General features: G+C 40.8%; 2 protein-coding genes across 2 annotated transcripts; one reads left to right on the forward strand and one right to left on the reverse strand.

Annotated features, from left to right (window-relative positions):
• The first annotated feature begins 241 nt into the window (after nucleotides 1-241).
• Nucleotides 242-14,138, forward strand: pkp1a (plakophilin 1a). Its single transcript, XM_079559243.1, has 14 exons — nucleotides 242-586; nucleotides 1,834-1,931; nucleotides 4,895-5,083; nucleotides 5,979-6,154; nucleotides 6,235-6,376; nucleotides 6,600-6,807; nucleotides 7,628-7,796; nucleotides 8,068-8,185; nucleotides 9,684-9,845; nucleotides 9,932-10,096; nucleotides 10,904-11,057; nucleotides 11,129-11,315; nucleotides 11,599-11,683; nucleotides 12,123-14,138. The coding sequence occupies exons 1-14, from the start codon at nucleotides 403-405 to the stop codon at nucleotides 12,195-12,197; spliced, it is 2,112 nt and encodes a 703-aa protein (XP_079415369.1). The 5' UTR covers nucleotides 242-402; the 3' UTR covers nucleotides 12,198-14,138.
• A 2,433-nt stretch (nucleotides 14,139-16,571) lies between these two features.
• Nucleotides 16,572-20,309, reverse strand: tnnt2a (troponin T type 2a (cardiac)). The gene is made up of 9 exons (XM_079558691.1): nucleotides 20,292-20,309; nucleotides 20,042-20,105; nucleotides 19,835-19,951; nucleotides 19,685-19,762; nucleotides 17,947-18,057; nucleotides 17,751-17,860; nucleotides 17,591-17,681; nucleotides 17,172-17,212; nucleotides 16,572-16,734 (listed from the first exon to the last, which is right to left on the reverse strand). Exons 2-9 carry the CDS (start codon nucleotides 20,093-20,095, stop codon nucleotides 16,701-16,703), a joined length of 636 nt encoding a protein of 211 aa, XP_079414817.1. The 5' UTR covers nucleotides 20,096-20,105; nucleotides 20,292-20,309; the 3' UTR covers nucleotides 16,572-16,700.
• Between the last annotated feature and the right edge of the window lie 440 nt (nucleotides 20,310-20,749).

Genomic DNA, 20,749 nt, shown 5'->3' on the forward strand with positions numbered 1-20,749 from the left:
TTTCATGTTATACAACTTTGAAGAGTAAAGAAAAAAGGAATAACTGGAGAGGTAAATAGCCCTCTGATGAATAGAAGACCATTAACTGTGAGTTGCAACTGCAGCTTGTCAATTCGCCGATTTACTTTGAAAGTATCTCTCCTGCGTTTGCAGTCGGTGTTGATGGGCCCGCCCCTCGTCAGTTTTCACCTGCATGTGAGCTGTGACGGGCCCCACCCACGTGAGGGCGCGGTCCCGAGGGTGGAGCGCACTGCTCTGGGAACTTTGAGCCCATCTGCATTTTTGGCTCTACGGCTGCGTTTGTCAACTGGGCCACTTGCTTTCTCTCCGTCTCCGTATTCCTCACCGGGACTGCCCTTTTGGAAAACCTTTGCGCTCCGGGGGGGGAAGTGACTAAGGAAAATGATGGCGCCGGAGCCGCTGAAATCGGCGATGACCATCGGGACCACGGAGGACACCTCGCTCGCGCTTCCCTCAGACGCCACACTGCGCACGGGGCAAGCGCGCGTTCTCGACCAAGTTCACACCATCAAGAGGAGCAAGTCTAAACAGGGGAAGAACGGCCCCTTGACTCCATCCCCTACAAGTACGTAACTGCTGCGATGTTTCAGAAGAGTATCAAACCTACACAGGTCTTCTTAGCCCTCAACGCACATTGCTTTGTACTAACTGTGTAATACTGATCTAACCTTTACAGCCCCCTGTTCGTCATTTGTGTGCTGTCACAGTCCCAGCTGCACTCATAACTAAAGCATTAGTCGCAGAATAGCTGAGTGATATGAGTTATGAGCCTGCTTATTAGGAACAGGCGTTTTTATTTTGCCCTGGCATGACGAGTTGTTTTGCATTGCTGGATTTGGAATCGAGCCCAGGTCTTTAAATAACAAACGGCACATTCTAGTAGTTGTCGTTGGAGCAAAGATTCTTAAATAGTGTAAGAATTGTTAAACTATCAATTTGTCGTGAAATATATGTTTCATTAAAAAAAAAAAGCTTGAAGAGCCTAGTTGAGCTAAAAGATTATGCAGTTGTTTGAGTGGTGGCTGAACCTGTCTGAGCTGCTGCTTCTATCACTTTACTTTTTATAGCCTATGACTTATCATATTACATCCAAAATAGTTAGGGCTCTCTTGTTTAGAGATCTTTGTTTAGAGATACACCATTTGTTCAAAACCGCATTTACAGTCTCAATAGAAGTTACTACCCTGCTGAAAAAAACAGCATAGACCAGCAAGGGAATCATGCTGGTCTATGCTGGTCTATGCTGGTCCATGATGGTTTGGTGCTGGTTAATGCTGGTGAATGCTGGTCTAGCTGGCGGACACCATAATATATCCTCGAAAACATAGTGGTAAGTAATGCACATGTATTCTACCTTGCACCTCTTAGTAGGATGCATGCTGCGCATCACAGTCCTTGTTATAAAAATGATCTGTTGTGGTTAAGAACTACTAGTCTTGTCACATACAACCTCTCTCTCCAATTGTATTATACATGGTGGGTATTTTGTCTCGCGGGTGCCAAAAATCATGTGACTGAGATTGGTCTATATATATAATATATTACACTGTTTTAGAACTTTAATATTACATTGTTATGCTCATACTGGCCTGATGCATGGCTCCTATAAAAAACATGTCTGTTATCAAATATTTTTTTACAGTCATCTTCAAAAATCAACCTAACCTATGGCTTCCCGTTTTATAAACAAATATCTAAGCGTATATTTTTTGTGGACGATAAAGACGCAGGCTTTATATCGCACCGGCTGAATGAACAAACCGAATCCTGTTCAGAGTATGTCCCTCACGTCTTCTCTCTCCTCTCACTCAGGTTTGACTACTGAGTCTGGCACATTCAAGTTTACACCTTTTAAAGCAAATGGCACGTTTACTCGCAGCAGTTCTGCCAAGACGACCTTTAACAAAGCGGTAATTACTTTATATTTATATTTTCTCTCTGCATGCAACTATATGTCTTATGTGCATGGATCATTGTGTTTCTCTCTCTTTTCTGCACTATTGCCGCTTCTGAATTTCTTTTCATTGCCACTGCCTATCAACTTTCCCTTCTAAAAACCTTTTAGGATGAATTAATTGAATTAATTATTTTTTTCATTTCATTTATTAAGCGATGAATGCATTTATGTCATTCATTATTTAGTATTGGTATATTACTGAAACTGCAGGTATCCTAACTTTCTTGCTGACCTTGCGACTTTTGTAATGGAACAGAGAAAAATGTCATTCTGTTTTTCCGATTGTCACAAAAAAATGAAAAAAATATGACAAAATGATGAAAGTGGTGGAGATTGCAAGTCATCCAGGTGGTTATTTCAATCTTTACTCAAAAATAAAAGAAAGTGACTTAAGATAAGTCCGGTTGTTTTGTTTTAGTAGACACATTTCGACAAATTATTTGAATGCTAGTATTCACAAAACCCTCATATTTTGTACCCTCATAATATCTAATCTTTTTTATAAATAAAATGTGTTTTGACGCACTTGATCATCATTAATCATTTAAAACTAGAAGACTCAAACATCTTTGTTTGGTATTGTGCTTTGTGTGCAAGTCCATGCGTGTGTCGTCTCTGCTTACGTTTAAGCTTTTGATGATCAGGAGTTTATACTCACACAACTGACTTTTTTCTTTCTTTAGTCCTGGCTCTGAAGCTGAAGTTCAAAGAGTAAACAGTCATTTTGAGGTCAAGATTTCTTGACACTGTAGCCTTTGTTAATGTGTTTAATCAAACTGGTATCTGCCCTGGACTGGCCTGACCCTGTGACAAAGGCCTGAGATATGTCTCAGCAGTATGAGCTTAGCTTCTGTTGCTTTGAGAGGAGCCTACTCTGTAATGTAAGGTCTACTCAATAAAGTTCAGTATATTCAGTGGTGTCTTTGAAAATTACATTAGAATATAATATTTGGAATAGGGATGGCTGAAACCATTCAGTAAAGGGAGCAATCCGTACATCAACTTTTAGAGAAGTGTCACTTATTGTCTTCTTAACATAGTGTGTGTTTAGTCTTTATGAGTCAAAAAGGTGTAAGCAAAGTGTGCACATGTGTTTGTGCACATCTTCCACCATAGCCTTAACATCCCCCATCACAGTTGTGTTTGGTCTGTCCCATTAGTTTGCTGGACTGAAACAAATCAGCAGGAGCTTTTGTGCTTATAGATCAAGCTAGAGTTACATGACCCTGCAGGACCCAGCTAGAAGTTCCCAGGTTTGTTCCCCGGCTGGGGCCTTTCTGTGTTGAAGTTGCATGTCTCCCCGTGTCTGCGCAGGTTTACTCCAGGTGCTCCGGTTTCCCCTAGCACTAAAAACATGTACAATAGGGCAAAAGGCTTCCCAAACCTTTCAGGCCACGACCCCCAATTTCACTCAACCAACTAGTTTGGAGTGCATTTTGATATTTGGCGTAATTTCATTAAAATATGTTGTTTGCAATCAAAAATACATCAAATTCAATGTCAGAAATGTAGCAAATACTGTTTCAAAGTGCTTTACAGTAAACACTGGCCAGAGTAAGTGAGAGTGTTTTTGAGAGTGCGAGTGAGGGACCACGGATGCAAATTAGTCCATGACTACATTCCAGCGTAGTGTTCACATGCATGTGTCCCATGTGTGTTCATTAACATTCACTGTCCCAACAAAATAAACAAATATATAACAAAAATCAGACCATGTCTGTCGAGGGGTGGTGCTATACAGTATACATGACCCCCTTGGAGACTATTATATTATTCACAGTTTAACCAAGATAAATGCAGTCTTTGCATTCGGGTGGCACACTATATTGTCAAATTACGACAATCACAAGAAGCCACAATATCACAAAATCCTCAGGTCCTCCAGCGAGATTTACAAAAACAGCTTAAAATATTATGGCCTAGTCACTTAAAAATGTGAAAAGTTCTATTTTAGTAATCATTTTCCCAACTGAGTTCTATTTATTCTCTTGTTCTGGCCTGCCAGACACTCCTTTCTGTTCAAAAGAAGAACCGTCTAGGCGGCCAATCATTTCACGATTTTACCCACATCAGTCCAATCACGCACCAAGAAACAGAATCCTTCCTGCTCCTGCGACGTATCTAGTGTTGCTCTAATTGGTTGGTGTCGTCTGTCAATCACACCCACCGGGAAATCGTTGAGATCATACTTGCTCCCAGACTATATGTCTTTGATATATCTATGAAAAAGCATGTAGTTTGGCAGGCCAGGCAACAATTTAACAGAATGCCAAACCTAGCGGGTAGGGCTGCTGTACATTTGTACATGGAATGCTGCCCCGGCCTCAGCACCATGTGTTCAAGTCCCGGCTCTGACAAGATGCTGAATATCTCTCCCTGCTTCTTTACACCAAGCAGTTTCAATTTGATTGACACCACAGAACGACAGACACAAAATAAAATATATGTGAAATTGTGCAGTACAATTAACGGGTACTAGCATTCATAGTTCAGGTTTGGTCGGTGCTATGTCCAAAGACAAAGCTCTTCTGTGACAGACGAACCATCTGTGCCAAATTTGATCAAACTGTAAATATTATGTTTCCCTGGTGTACGGCTTGTTTGGTGTATTCTGTGGCATTCATTCACTTTCAAGTCCAGAGAGGAAAACTTTTGTGTGCTTTGTGTGAGAGCGGATTCCTGCGTCTTGGTTTACAGGGGGGTCTTCTTTGAGAACTGCTCTGCTGGAAAGTGGGTTACCTACTTTTTTTTTTTCTGTTGTTGAAAGGCTTCGAGGCATTTGCAGTGATTTAGTGTGCACTGGTATCCGTGCTGTTTTTCCAACCTGGTTGAACCCGATTACCGCTGAAAAAAAAAAAAACACTCTCAGTAGCTTTTATGATATACTGATGATAATGATCTGTTTGCTTGTTTTAGATGAACTCTCAGAGGTCACGCTCAATGTCCACTAAGTCCATTGGAGGCAGATTCATCAACAGCTCGGGCACCTTCGAGCAGCCTGCCAGTCCCACTCACTGGCCCCAGGGCCCAAATGGACTGAAGCCAAGCCGCAGCGACCCTGCTCTTGCACCACCTTTGGCTGTGGCCCCGTCATCAAACACCATGGTGAGAATTTTAGTCTGCTTAAGTGCTAGGTTACAAAGTGTAAGTAAAGTTTAAATTTCCCTCTCTTCTCAAGTTCTACATAAACTTGTATATTTATATTAGTGAAATAGGGGCGACACTGGCTCAGATGGTAAAGAGGGTCGTCTTATATAGTAACTGGAAGGTTGGCTGGTCAAATCCCGGCTTCCGGAGATGCAGGCTGTCGTTGTGTTCTTGGGATAGACACTTCCCCTTTGTATGAGTGTGGTGTGTGAGTGAGAGGTTGGTGGTCAGAGGAGAGGCCGATGTGCCAGAGCTGTGGCTGTGTGGAATGAATGAACAATGCAATGTTGCTGTGTCCTTCCTTGAGTGTCCAGGAAAGCGCTAAAATTATCTAGTAGTAGTAGTAGTAGTAGTAGTAGTAGTAGTAGTAGTAGTAGTAGTAGTAGTAGTAGTAGTAGTAGTAGTAGTAGTAGTAGTAGTAGTAGTAGTAGTAGTAGTAGTAGTAGTAGTACCATGGTTTTATATTTTAATATTTTGTATGTGTTTACTCTTGTGTAAACCATAGATTACCATAGCTGAAAGGTATTGTGTGGGGGTGTCTTTAGTTCATGTGTAATGGATAATGCACGACGAGGTGTCCATGTTCATTGGGGCCTGTTTGCTTATTATTTTAAGTCCTGGGTGGAGTTATTTCACATTTCAATAAGTTTTACCTGAAGCTAGTTCCAGCTCAATTGTTTATCGTTGCTGTGGAAAAAACTGCAGTGGAGTAGGCCTAATATAGAAGGTGATTGAACTGTTATTTAACTGTTGCCGGTCTAGGTGTCCACTATCACTTTTTAACGGGCACCCTCCAGCCAATCAGAATCGAGTATTCACCCAGACCATGGTATTATAACTATTATTTTTGCAGAAAGCCAGAGGCCAGACTGCAACTCAGCAAACCAAAGTGACCAAGCTCAGCACATATTCCTTGACCAATGGCGGACAGATGACCACCAGCCAGACGCGCATGGGCCAACAACCTCCTGATCAGTCTAGTAATGAGTCCAAAATCACCAAAACTACCAAGTCAGAGCAGAAAACTATGTTAGTATATGTTTCTATCATTTGTTCTGTTGTCATACTGTTAAATTATTTACATGTATTTTTTTATTGGACGGTTTTAGCATCACAAATGGAGTGAACACTGCAGAGTTGACACTGAAGGAGGCTGTGGCATTTCTGTCTCATTCAGAGGAGAATTTCCAACAATGGGGTGCCACTTTCATCCAGCACAATACCTTTAAAGATGACCAGGTCAAACAAGAGGTACCACGGTTCATATTACTGATGACCTGTCTATTTTGGTTTGCGGCTTGTGTGGGCAATATTATTTTAGCATAACAAACACTAGATCTTTATGTAACACGCCCGAGGGCAAGACTGGAGAATTTATACTGCTTTGGCACAGCTCTGATTGAATGTTAATGCGGTGTCACGTCTGTTGCCACACCTTAAATCTTAAAAATGTACCCGTTTCTTTTTTGTGAAGGTTTCCCAGCTCGGTGGTGTCCCCCCTCTTGTCGGCTTGCTGCGTAGTACCAATCCTGGAGTGTGTCAAGCAGCGGCCGGGGCCCTGAGAAACTTAGTGTTCAAAAATCAGGCCAACAAGCAGGAGGTGCAGGATTGTGGGGGCATTGGGAAGGCCCTGCAGCTTCTAAAGGAGACAGACTCCACAGAAACCCAGAAACAAGTCACAGGTTAGTATGTAAGCTTATGCCACATAGCCTAATATGTTGAAATGATTAGTTCAACACATGTGCAGTTTAGATGTGGCTTAGAGAGACAGCAGACATGGTTTAGACCTCAGTATAACTCATTGTAATTGTTTGTTCTGGTTAAAGCAGTACTAAGTAACTTGTTTACCTTAATAAATCCTTTCCATAGTCCTTCTGGGAGTAATACAAGTGTTGATGGGATGATTGGGAGGTCTTTCATCTCACCCTGGTGTCTCTGGCCAGAAAACCACACATGCAGCTTTCTCTACTCTGACCTGGAGCACCAATATACACCAATGGAATCAGGAAGAAGAAGCTAACAGGCTAACCGGCAAAGCTAACTGCGTGCTAGCGCCGCTTAAACAGTATTTACAGCTTAGTTTGAGTGAAAAAAAAAGATCTCCATTGTGTAATTGGATGTACAATATGCCTCTCTCCCTTTGTCTTTTTTGTCAGCGTAGTATTTACTCTCACGGACAATTAATGAGTAAAAAAACGCAACATGCTACGACACTTGTTGTGTGCTTCTAGGGGCATGAGTTACTTAGTACTGCTTTAAGCCAAGCTTTAGACCTGGATTACAGTCGTGGTTTTGGTCTAGGATTATTTTATTGGTAGCTACTCTTTTGTCGATTTTAACTTTATTTTGGTCCTGATTTTAAGAACTTTGGACTCCGTTAAGTCTTGGTTTAGGCCAGTTGGTCCTGGTTTTGATCAGATTAAAGTTGTGGGTTTTAGTTAACAATGAAGTGGAAAGTGAAATAGTTTGTGATGGTAATCAAACTCTCTCTATTGTGTTTAGGCCTGCTTTGGAACATGTCCTCCACAGATGAGCTGAAGTCAGAACTTATCGCAACAGCGCTGCCTGTTTTGACTGAAAATGTGATAGTGCCATTCAACTGTTGGTCGGACAACACCGCCAACAACAACATACACCCGGAAGTCTTCTACAACGCTACCGGCTGCCTGCGGTAAAGGCTGCTTCTCAATGCACAAAATGCTCTATAAGTATGGGGTGCATAAACATGAACAACTCAGCAGAGGTGGAGAAATTATAGTCGTAGTTATATAAATTGAAATATCACTAAGGTGTTAAAAAAGTACTAAAAACATAATGCATAATAGGGCATTTGCCAATTATTTCCTCCTTTGTGTGCCCAAAGTATGGTGACTTAGTTTATATAGGTGCACTCTGTACTTGTGGTAGTTGTCGCTTTATTGTTATTTCTCTCAACTATTTAGGAATCTGAGCTGTGCCCAGAAAGAGGAAAGAGATGCAATGAGAGCATGCCCTGGCCTTATCGACGCTCTTGTGAGCTACACGCAGTCCTGTATTGCCGAGGAGAACCCAGATGACAAGGTGAGCTGTACAAAAAAAAATGAAGAAATAGCAATTCAGTCTCTGTAATGTAATCTAATATGTACAGTACGTATATAAAATACAATCCTCCATTACTGCATTCACATTTCACGAGTAAAACTACCCCAAAGCTGCATTTATCTGTAAATAATAAGTAACCACAGCTGAGTCATTGTATATATAAACACTTTTGTACGCGCTAATTTGTGGATCTTTGGGGTGTGGTGTCTTACTGCATTATATTTAAACACACCGTTTATTAAGGAACTTACGGAAATGATTGTGGATCCGCATAGTTTTTTCTGATAAGCCTGTGTGAGAAAGTCTAGACGTTGACTAAGAGAACTGCTTTGTTTAATAGTGCTTTTGTTCAGTATTTTAGTTCATAACCATGGCAATGGCAATGGCAACTTTATTTATAATGCACTTTAAAACAACTGAGTTGACCAAAGTGCTACAAAGGTCAAACATAACATAAAATACAATACAAAAGGTGCATCGAAAACAAGTGAATAAAATCTGGTAAATGTCAAAAACTCAAGCTGTGTTAAAAGCCAAAGTGAACAAGTGCGTTTTAAGAACAGCTTTAAAAACAGGCACAGAAGAAGCCTGTCTTATGTGTAAGGGCAACTCGTTCCATAATTTTGGTGCAGCCACAGCAAAAGCCCGATCCCCTCTGAGCTTTCTTTCGGTCTTTGGGACGCTGAGGAGGAGCTGATCAGCCGACCTGAGAGACCGCGAAGGCTTGTACGGGTGTAAGAGCTCAGAGAGGTACAGTGGGGCGACACCGTTAAGACATTTAAAAACAAACAGAAGCAGTTTAAAATGGATCCTAAAGTGCACAGGCAGCCAGTGAAGTGAGGATAAAATGGGGGTGATGTGGTCAAATTTTCGTGTGCCAGTTAAAAGACGTGCCGCTGCATTTTTCACGAGCTGCAGTCGAGAGACACAGGACTGACTTACCCCAAAATAAAGCGAGTTACAGTAATCCAGCCGAGTGGTCACTAAGGCGTGGATTACCGTCTCAAAGTGCTGTCGTGCCAAAAGGTGCTTGACTTTAGCGAGCTGCCTCAAATGAAAGAAACCCGACCTCACAACTGAGCGGATCTGACTCTCCATGAGTAACCATGCCAACCAATAACCAACCAGTAACCATCCTCACTAACCATGTAGAACATAACAACATAATCACAGATCATTAATATTCTGGACATTACTGGTATTGACCATAGATGTGTTGACAGCTAATGTAATAATGACATGTATATTGCTGGGGAAACAGCAATTGACCTTTTTAAAAGCAGACATGAAGCTATTGAGGACGCAGTGAATAAAGCCAGAAACGACCAACATTTTGCATAATCACGCCATTGATGTTTGTAATGTTTGGGAGACATACGGAGGTAGAACTAGTGATTCAAGTGACAACCAGAGAGAGTGTTTACTACATTCACCCTTTAATCAGTATAATGAGTAACTTGACTCGTTTTCTCTTCAGTCTGTGGAGAACTCTACATGCATCCTCCATAATTTGACCTACCAACTAGAGGCTGAGGCCCAGGAGTGCTTCTCTACTTACTACCCACCAGAATCAGCCCCGAAGAAACCCCCAGCCACAACGGGATGCTTCAGTCCCAAGAGCAGCAAGGCCCAAAAAGAAGTAAGCAGTAATAGTTTGTTTGTATTCTCAATTAGGGGCAAATCTTAACGCCAGACCTTTAACTGGCTCTGTTCTTGTGTCTCCAGTTTACATTTGATCGTAAACCAGACAGTGCCCCCACTGGTGTGATGTGGTTAAGTCACCCTAAAACCATGCAGACGTATTTGTCTCTGTTGGGCACGTCCCAGAAAGATGGCACCCTGGAAGCCTGCTGTGGCGCCTTGCAGAACCTGACTGCCAGTCGGGGGCTGGTCAGTACAATACTGCTTTGTTCATGTTACATTCACTATTAATCATTCACAGAAGTGATATGGCTTCAGCAGAGACAGTGCACAATAACCTCTTTCCTCCAGAACTATTAAAAAAAAATTATATGTGAACATGTTTCACTGATCAACTGTTATCATGCTTGCCATTCATTCATTCATTCACTCATTCATTCACTCAATCTTTATTAAGGACACAAGTGAGAACACATGATCCATATTTATGTTTAAAAGAAAAATATTAAAATACTGCAGATAATTGCAGCAACAAAACAAGGTACCAGCAATTCTCTCGCTGCCACTCACATAATGACACGAGCGCCAATGATTCCACATTTTTGACGCAAATCTCATTGAGTTGATCTCCGGACACACCAGAGTCCGTATAATGGCGTTCTGAGAGTTGCTCAGTCTACACATACATTTAAAATAAAAATGACGAAGTGCAACAGGACAAGAGTGTACTCCACAGTCATCAAACATCTGACTCGCACTACCACTTACCATGCCTTTTACTTTTTGCATCCTTCTACATTAGGGATAAGCTTCAAATGCACAACTGTAGGTCAGTCATGGCAAAACTGTGTGCCTTAGCTGTAGATCATTAATGATGCATGATCAAATCACTTATATGATGTTACTGTTTATTCATCTTATGAGTGCTACCTTTCTCTGGCGCAGATATGGATTCATTTGTATAATGTATAATGAATAAGCTTTGTTATATTACTTTATTTCAAGTGCCTGTAAGATGGACTGGTTGAACTAATATAATCGGTTGTGTTTTGTTAGGGGTCAATTGCCATGAGTCAAATTCTGGTTCAAAAGCTTGGGGTCCTTCAGTACATGGTTCCTTTGCTGAAATCACCCAATCAGAACTTGCAGAAGACAGCCATTTCTTTACTGAACAACTTGTCTAAAAATAGCTGGCTACAGTCATCGATGGGTAAGGGGGATTTAATGGCTATTCATCTGCAATATGATATACAAGGATTGATTTTTATGTATTTCTTTTAGCCAAGCAGGTTCTTCCTGAGCTCACCAACATCCTGATTAGCGGACCCCGCAAGATGGGAAACTCAGATGAAACGACGGCCTCAGTTTGTAACATGGCGCAGAGCCTGATGTCTGCAGATTCAGAGGTCGGAAAGAAGTCGCTCAGCACTGATCTGATATCGGCTGTGGCTGACCTCAGTGAGGACGGGTGAGGCAATTACCCGGTTCATTTTTGATTATCAAAGCTGCATGCATTTTATAGAAAATGTCATGAAAAAATATTTTATCAACCAACATAAAAATGATATTACTTTGTACTGCATGCTGATTGTTGAAGAGCTTGTTTTTGAATATTAGTTACATAACAACTGACGTCTCACATCATCGTCACAGGGCCAACAGAGAACCATACTCACCTTATTTGTATCTATCTAGATTTATTTTTCAAACATTTCACCAATTTGTGTTCGATGTGTTCTGTTTTGTCTCAGGTCATACCCCAAAGGGAGCAAGGCTGCAGCCCTGCTGCTTTACAGTTTGTGGAATGACAAGAGTCTTCAGGGAGCTATTAAAAAGGTAAGCACAACCTATACACGTTATAAGATTGAACTCACCCAAACCGTACTTATGGGATTGACGGCACGAGCTGTAGGAGGGCCCAGGAAGCCTCAGTTACAAGAATGGGTGTTTTTATTATACTTGGCCACTTTCTCTATCCTCCCTCTGGGCCCTCTGCCTCCGCCCCAAGACTTGATTGACTACACAAGTAAGAATCCAGGCAGACTGGTTTTGAGCCTCTGAGGATAATTGGTTTTGTGGGAGAGAAAGACTCACATACACATTAATGGTTCGGGCTTGTCCTTACTTGGTGGATAAAGATATGAGCGTGTTAAATACATGTTCAGTACAGCTCATCACTTAGAAATGCTGGGAAAACTATTTCCCTCTCTGTCAGTGTAAATGTGTTACTTTAGTATGATCCATTTTAACATGTTTTTCATCATGTTATTCACAGCTGGGTTTTACCAAAGGACTTTTCGTCAATGACCACACAACAGCAATTCATAAGTCTATGCAAGTCATCGAATAATCCTGAAGGTCACATGAGCAGTGCCTAAGGCCAGGAGGTAGGATCTTTGTGCGGATACAGTTAAATGTAGCACCAAACCCATTTACTGTCAAAGCTACTAACTGTATTCTGGCCTGTGTATGTGCATGCCCTCAGATGATCTGTTGCGTCATAAATTGTAAATACTTTATTGTGTCAAAAAGTAATGTTGCACCATTACCCCAAGGGTTTTTGTATTTAATATAGACATATTTTTGTGCAAATGGGCAACTGTGGTTTTGAGTTTGAATGTGTTTGTCTGTCTGTGAGGGGGCCTCAAAGCATCTCTGTAGTGTAGAGGCCCACAGTTATTACTGTGTCTCAAATGTCGGTTAGAAAATGGTTTTGTTGACTGGCCGACTGAGACTGTGCAGCTAATGATGCCTCTGTATGATGAGGAGGAATAAATGCAACAGACCAGCAGTATTTGCATACTTCTGATATGGAACGCTCTAGACTTTGACGCAACTCAACCTAAATTTCAGTTGTGCCCGATTTGCGTTTCATCTGGACATATTGGCAAAAACATTAAATTAAATTTCCATCCTCATGAGTTTCACTCTGATTTGAATATTCCCACTCCTACAGTGGGTACGTATTGCACGCATTAGATTTTTTAGCAAAAAATATGTTTTTCCCCTTGGTTTTTTCCACACGCTTGACATGAGATGCTGGTCATAACTAGTGGTCGACTGATGTGGGTTTTGGCAGATGCTGATTTTTGGGAATTGTTATTGGCCGATGCTGATATGCTCGGCCTATATTTGTCAACAGTTTCTGTCCCAGCTTTGATTAGTTGCCGTTAGCATTAGCATTCTGCCATTAGCATCAGCATACAGCATGTCCATATTGACTGAGATTTCATGAAACTTTTATTTAACAGACTTGTAGCTAACCAATTTTCATCACGATGTTTATCTGTCCCCCTGAGGCCTAGGAAGTTGTTTTTAAAGCCCTGACTTCGCTCGGGAAGTCTCTGTCATTTTCGGTCCTGGAGATATTGGCTTTTATCAGCGCTAGATCGGCCAATAGCCGATATTGTAAAACCCCTAAATATATATATCGGTCGACGTCTAGTCATGACCCAAGTAAAAACACATATTATATTATGTGAACACCTGCTGTAGGATTTCTTAACTTCAGAATCTAATGGTACACATGTTGAGGGTGTAATTTAGAAAGGAAGGAATATCTTTTCACCATAGAAATGAGCATGATTAGGACAAAAAATATGTGTTTGGAATCTTATCCAAGAGCCAAGGACCACTTGTGTAAGATTCAGAATAAAAAGAGGTTGGATGGTATGAGTTATGCACAGTCATAGCTTTTATGCATGCTCTATAGTTTTCTAAACTGGTACTGGGAAACTATCAGCAAAACATGTGATACAGCAGGCATCCTGAAGCAGTCATTACTATCAAACACTATTGTACGAAGTATTAAATGTTTTTTTATGTAAATCTGTCAATTTTCAATTTCTCATTGAATAAAACCTAAGTTATGCAATTCTATGGTTATTTAGTAAAAACAGCAAATGAAAGAGAACGAGATATAGATTTAGTGAGAATATCTAATACTTATTTACTCAATTTACTACTTTCATTCACACAAAAGACATTGAAGTATTGGCAAAAACATTTGCTCTATTTTTTCTTATTCAGGAGGTTGGACTTGATCTCGACTTTATACTGGACTAGTCTAGACTTGGTTATGACTCTCCGCTCTCACTAAACTGTGTCATTGACATCAGACTCAAGCGTCTGTGTCTTAGACTCGTGTTTAGACGTTGGATGAGGACTCACAAACTGTTGACTCGAGCGTGTAGTTGTAGTTGTGTAGTTGTGTAGTTTTATAGTATTTGAATGTATGTAGCGCTACAGTAATCATGGCTAAGACTGTATTGACTCAATGAAACTCATAATCCAAATACACAAATATTAATTTCAGCTTCATTTTCATATTCATATTCAGTTGGTTTATGGTTCAGCTTTTCAATCTACACAAGTTACCATGTTTTTTTAAATGTTTTTTTTATAGTTTGCTGTTTAAGGGTCAAGGCATGCTTGAGTTTTGGGCCCCTATGGATTTAACTCCCTTAAAATGAAGTTTGTGATATAATCGGATGTTTTATTTTGAAAGCAGAAGTGAATTGGCACAAGTCCATCCATGTTTACACAACCAGATAAACAGTTTTATTAGCTTAAATACACATCCTATTTAGGTCCAGTTTAAATAAATCATTTTCACAGATACACTTGTATTGCACACATTATCATTTGACATCAGACATGAATTGTATTGTATTGTAAATACTCCTGAAAATACGTTTAGGAAGTGTATCTAGTGTGTAATTAAGGGGATTCCCTTGCACAAGTTTGTACAAGGTATACAATAGTTATAACATGTCTGTTATTTTTGTATGATGTGATGTGTCAACCTTTGTTAACAAACTTTAAATGTGGCCTGAAAATAGGTACATTGTAGTATGATACTATCTTATGTAACAACAGAAATGCCATAGACGTTGCCTAAAGAACTAATAAAGTTTAAACAATGCCTTCAAGCAGAGTCCCTGTGGTGTGTACTTGCCTTTCTCTTTCAAGGGCTGTGTCATGTTGCACAGCTTTATATATTCTACTAAAACCATTTGTAAGTTTTAACTTGAAAATGTGTTAATTCATTTTTCCCCCCCCTATACACAGCGTTTATTTTGAAAGATGCATATCTGATCTGGTCAGTGACAATTCAGGGGAAGAATAAATTGCCTCATTTCCTAGTTATCCAGAGTGTTTTTTTTTAATTCATGCAGTCCTTATATTTGAATAGTTTAGTGGTGCTAGGCTAGAGCTAGTCTAGTAATAATAATAATAATAATGCATTGGTTTTATATTGCGCTTTTCTGGACACTCAAAGACGCTTTACATTGCACTATTCGTTCACTCCATTCTCAGTGGTGGTAAGCTACTATTGTAGCCACAGCTGCCTTGGGGTAGACTGACAGAAGCGAGGCAACCAGTCTGCGCCATCGGCCCCTCCGACCACCACCACTCACTCACTCACTCACTATTCGCTAGGCTTCCTGGTGTTCCCAAATGGTCTCCCATCCAAGTACCGACCAGGCCCATCCCTGCTTTGCTTCCAAGGTCTGACGGGATTGGGCATAGCAAAGGCGGTATGGCCACAAGTAGTGCATGTCTATTGTAAATAGTAGCCTGCATTCAATACAGTCTGACCAAACCACAATGGGCCTGAGACAAATTTATAACACCAGACTACCGATATAAATGTCTGTGTTGACTGTGTTTTTGAAATATAACCATTTTGCATTAATAAGAACTTATATTTGAGCAGCATCAGCTTTCTGGTTGAAAGCTACGCAGCGGCGGAGTGATCTGCTAGGTTACCGGATCTACAGTAGTTTGTTTACCATGTGAAATTCAGAAAAAAGCTTTCTACAAATCAGATATGGCAATGTTTGGAGGACTACCCGGTGATTTTGAAGAGGTTTTTAATGCAGGCTACTAGTTACCATAGACATGTGCTAGCCTTGCACTAGCCTAGCACCACTAAACTCTTCTGAATAAAAAATAAATAAAAAAATCTCCAGAAATCAACATCACTCGAGATAACTTGGAAATGATGCCCTATGTCAAAAATCCTGAAATATCCCTTTAATATTAAAATGTGCATTTAGAGGCAAAGGAACTGCTTTGGCAACAAAACACACTTGACTCCTTTCAAACCACCCACATGTCAATTAGAAGCATCTAATTGTGCCAAAACATAAATCTACTTTTCTGGCTAAGGATTATTTTCTGATGACAATGCAGGGTTTTCCCTTCAGGATTAGTATGAGTGAATCACAGTCTTTGAGAATTAGGTGTAGGTCTGGGTGGAGGAGAAGTGTGCAGCCCTGGTCATGTCACTGCCTGCCTGTGTCTGTGTGTGGAAGCTATGATCCTGCCTTTGCCTTACGCTTTCTTTATTCACACTGTAGTCACTTTTTAGTCTCTGTGGACTGTTGAGAGTCTGTTTGTCAGCACAAGGCCACACCTACAGGTACACACACACATACATACATACATACATACACACACACACAGGCACGCACGAACGCACGCACACACACACACACACACACACACACATACAAACAAACAAGCTGTTTATCAATCCATGAATAAAAGGGTAGATAATCAGATGTACAATGCTATGCAAAAACCTTTAAAGAATATTTGCCTCCATATGATGATTTATGGACTTTTTATTTCCTGTATCAAGCCTAGACTGGTGTGCACCCTGCTGGTATAGTGTTTTAGTCAACGGTTTGGGCCAAGAGTTTGATTCCCAGCTCTGACTCCTCACTGAATGTTGCTCTCTGCAGATGGGCCACAGGCACAACTTTGACCCTGTGCTGTAGTTATTTGCATTTTAAACAAATATCTGTTTTTATGAGAAGAAGTTGCTGGACCAGTGTGTGGCGTCTTATTTCCTCAGGCCCCTCTTAGTCCTCTTGGATCTGCCAAAAACACAGGTATCACATGGGACAGGAGTCAGTAAACTTGTTTGTTCAGATACGACATTGCTAAACTCAGACACTGTGTCCTGTGGTGTTCATTCCAGGCATTTTAGTTCTGTTATAGTGAGTCAGCTGTGACGGATGACCTGCCACACCCAACGTCCTGCTCCATTGGGGGATTAAAAGTGTAAAGGGACCGGTCTGATTACAACTGCCTTTACATGGGGAAAGGTGTGCGTTGCTTGTGCAAAAGACAATGTTGAAATCATTTTGAAATCGCCACCTGAGGAAAAACTGCCACAGGGGTTTGTTTTCTATTGAAGATGGACAGTGTCAAAGAATTGCAATGAGATATTTTGTTGAAAAGTGGATCTCTAATCCTTTCAGTTTGATTGAAAAGTACCCAAAAAGTAAAAAAAAAAAAAAAAAAATCTTACGTTTTTTGGTGGTCACTGACACGATTTCTCAGCACATTGATCTGTAAAAGATGAGATTTTGTTACTTGTAGTGACTGTATAACGGCAAGATGTTGCCCATAATGCTACATCAATAACTTAATAAATATTTACCTTTACTGTCTTCACTGCTATTGCTACAGAGATTTCAGTTACACAATGGCGAGTGCCCAATAACCTTTCAGACACAGCCGGAGCTCAAGCACTGATTAACAGAAGTGGAATCGAACCGGCGACTCTCACATTAGCATACCCACTCCCACTCCTGCCCCACTCACAGTGTTCCCACTTGTGTTGTTATTATATGTATGTTTTTGTAGTTGGGAGACACTGCACTCCAGCCCAAGACAAATCTCCCTCTAGGAACGGACTGCTACGACTAATGCAGGAAATGCACTAACCTCATATTTCTGCCTGGCAAACTGGTACTGCAGATCAAAGTTTTCTCCCTCCAGTTCAGAGATCCTCTCCAACAGCTCCTTAGCCTTTTCTCTGTAAACCACACATAAGTTGGCGACACGTTCCAGAATATACCACACCAATAAATCACTGTCTAGGTACTTGAGTCTCTCTTCACTCAGGTTCTCAATGTCCAAGGGTTTACGCCTGTCACTGAGTATCTTCTTCTTCTTCTCTCTCTCCGTCTGCCTCTTGCCACTGCGTTTTTCTGTCTGTTGGAAAGGCATGTGTATTTATGACCACATCGACGCCACTCATTACAGTATATGTTACACTAAATTCATAACATAAGCCCTACCAGTTTCTGCATGTACCCTCCAAAGTGTAGACTTGTGAGCGTCTTCTTTTTCTTTGCATCATCTTCCGCTCTCTTCTTAGCTTCCTCCTCTTCTTTGCGAGTTCTCTCATCCTACAGTCATGGGGTGATCGATCAGTGTTACATTGCGTCCCAAATTATAATGCAAATTGTATTTTTGTGTCAAAAAGGTAAAAAAAAAAAAGTTTTTTAATGAAACTCATGTATAGTATTGTGTCTCAGGGCTCTTTGAATCACTGACATTAATCTCAGAGACCTGGGATGACTAGTTTTCAGGTTAAGCCCAGTTAACGGAAAAACTACTGAAAAAGGGTGTTCCACTTTATTAAGCAGATCATCGTTTTCAAGCAATATGGGAACGAAAAAGGGTCTCTCTGCTGATGGAAAGCGTGAAATAGTTGAATGCCTTGGTCTAGGTATGAAAACCTTCGATATTTCATGAAAGATTAAGCGTAATCATCGTACTGATAAGAGATTTGTGGATGATTCAGAGCACACTCAGGTTTGTGCAGATAAAGTCACAATATGGACGGTTTCTACCAAACAAACACATCAGATTAAGAGAACAGATGCTACAAAGCAGCATACAGGTATTTGAAGCTGCTGGTGCCTCTGGAGTCTCCCACAGTCTCGCACATCAAGGTGTAGGACCCTCCAGAGGCTGCAGTGGTGCATAAACCTTCTATCCGGGCCTCCTCTAAACTGTTAATTGAAGCTGATGAACAGAAACGGCTGCAACGGGCTCAGAAATACATGAGGACTCATTTTCAAACAGTCTTGTTCACTGATGAGTGCCGTGTAACCCTGGATGGTCAGATGGATGGTGTAGTCGATAGTTGGTGAATGGCCACAATGTCCCAACAAGGCTGTGACGTCAGTAAGGAGGGGACGGAGTCATGTTTTGGGCCAGAATCATGAGGAGAGAGCTGGTCGGCTGCTTTAGGCCCTTTTAAGCTCCCTGAAGGTGTGAAAATGACCTTTAAAAAATATGTGGAGTTTTTGACTGACCACTGTCTTCTATGCTACAAAAAGAAGAGCCGTGCTTTCCCTAACAAGATCCTCATGACAACCCACCATGTCATACTGTAAAGAATACCTCTGCATCACTGGCTGCTATGGGCATAAAAGGAGGGGAAACTCATGATGTGGACCCCCTCCTCCCCTGACCTCAACCCTATTGAGAAACTTTGGAGCTTCAACAAAAAAAACTTCTATGAGGGTGGGAGGCAGTTTTCATCCAAACGGCAGCTCTGGGAGGCTATTCTGACATCCTGCAAAGAAATCCAACCAGAAACTCTCCAAAAACACACAAGTTTAATGGATTTAAGAATTTTGAAGCTGCTATCACACAAGGGCTCCTATGGTAAAATATAATTTGACCTGTTGACATTTTTTTGATTGAAATAGCTTTTGAAGCTTTTAAATATGACCTCCTAATGCTACAAATTCAACAAATGACCATTTTCAGTTAATTACAAGCTTTAGAATGTATTGAAACGATGAGTTGCATAATAGTTTGGAACAGTGGATTTTGAGGTTTTTACTATATTTATTTTGGAAAAAAATACTGTTATCACTTGGAGATTTTTTCAACCACATTTAAATGATCCTCTACCAGTTAAAGACTTGAAAATGATGTTGACTCTCATTTGAGTTGACAATTTAGAAATTGCATAATAACGCAGTGTATGTCTGATCGCTCTGTAGTCGTGTTAGTTACCTCAAGTCGTTTCTGACGCTCCTTATCCCTCTCACTGCGGATCCTGTGCTGCTCAGCTCGCTCTGAACGCCTTTTCTCCTGCACAAGAACTCCAATCAGAAACATCGCGTTTAAGGTTTATGCACATTTTTACATAAGTACTGCATTTACAATTCTTTCTTTGAGGTGAATGATCTCCTCTTCTTCCTTCTTCCTGCCTTCAAAGTGAACCTCGATCAAAGTCTGAAGCTCCATCAGGTCCTTCTCCATTCGCTTCCGGTGGATGTCCTACAGCAGCAAGAGCAAGTTTGAGCAATTCTTTTTCAAACCCATTTCAAAGTGTCTAGGAAATGATATGAATTGGCGTCTAAAACTCACGTCAAAATCCACTTTCTCACCATCGGGGATTTTGGGAGGGATCAGGTTAGGCATGATAAATGGTCTGGGAAACAAATGAGGCGGCACAAATGGTGTTGCTTGAATGAATCTGTACATCTATTAAAACAACTTTGTGTTTAAAGTCATCTATCAAGTTATACTGTCTTTAGCCACGGCAAATCATCTGTCATGGTCTTTCATGATAATCTGTATGGGTTATGGTTTCACAGGCCTCAATGTGGATACTCACTTGTGTTTTGGTTTTGCTTCTTCCTCTGTTGAAAAAGAGGAAGAAGTATTAAAAAGTCACTCAACACTTTTCAAGAATAAAAACTTGAATGTTTGTTTACCTTCTCCGTCTTCACCTTCACCATCTAAAAAAAACATGTTTTGGTTAGTGAAGTTTTATGCAAGTATAAAGGAGGATTATTCTCACACCTTTTTGCATTCAGATGCTGCTCCAACACAAACAATTTAGTTTTGTCAGACATGAACTGCTGCTTCGGTCACGTTAACTGCTCTATGATGACACGTTTAAAGCCGTGATAATAAGCAGTTCCACATCTAAGGCACAACATGTCTGACTTTTGCATGACCCCGTAAACGCTGAACGAAACGTATTGATAAAATGTATTTCAAAACCTTGGTTTGGGTGTGACGAGTCAAGTGACAAGCCCTGACCGCATTGAACGCTTTTGATAAATAAAC

The sequence above is a fragment of the Gobius niger genome (genome assembly GCF_951799975.1).
Source record: "Gobius niger genome assembly, chromosome: 6".
Classification (NCBI taxonomy): domain Eukaryota; kingdom Metazoa; phylum Chordata; class Actinopteri; order Gobiiformes; family Gobiidae; genus Gobius; species Gobius niger.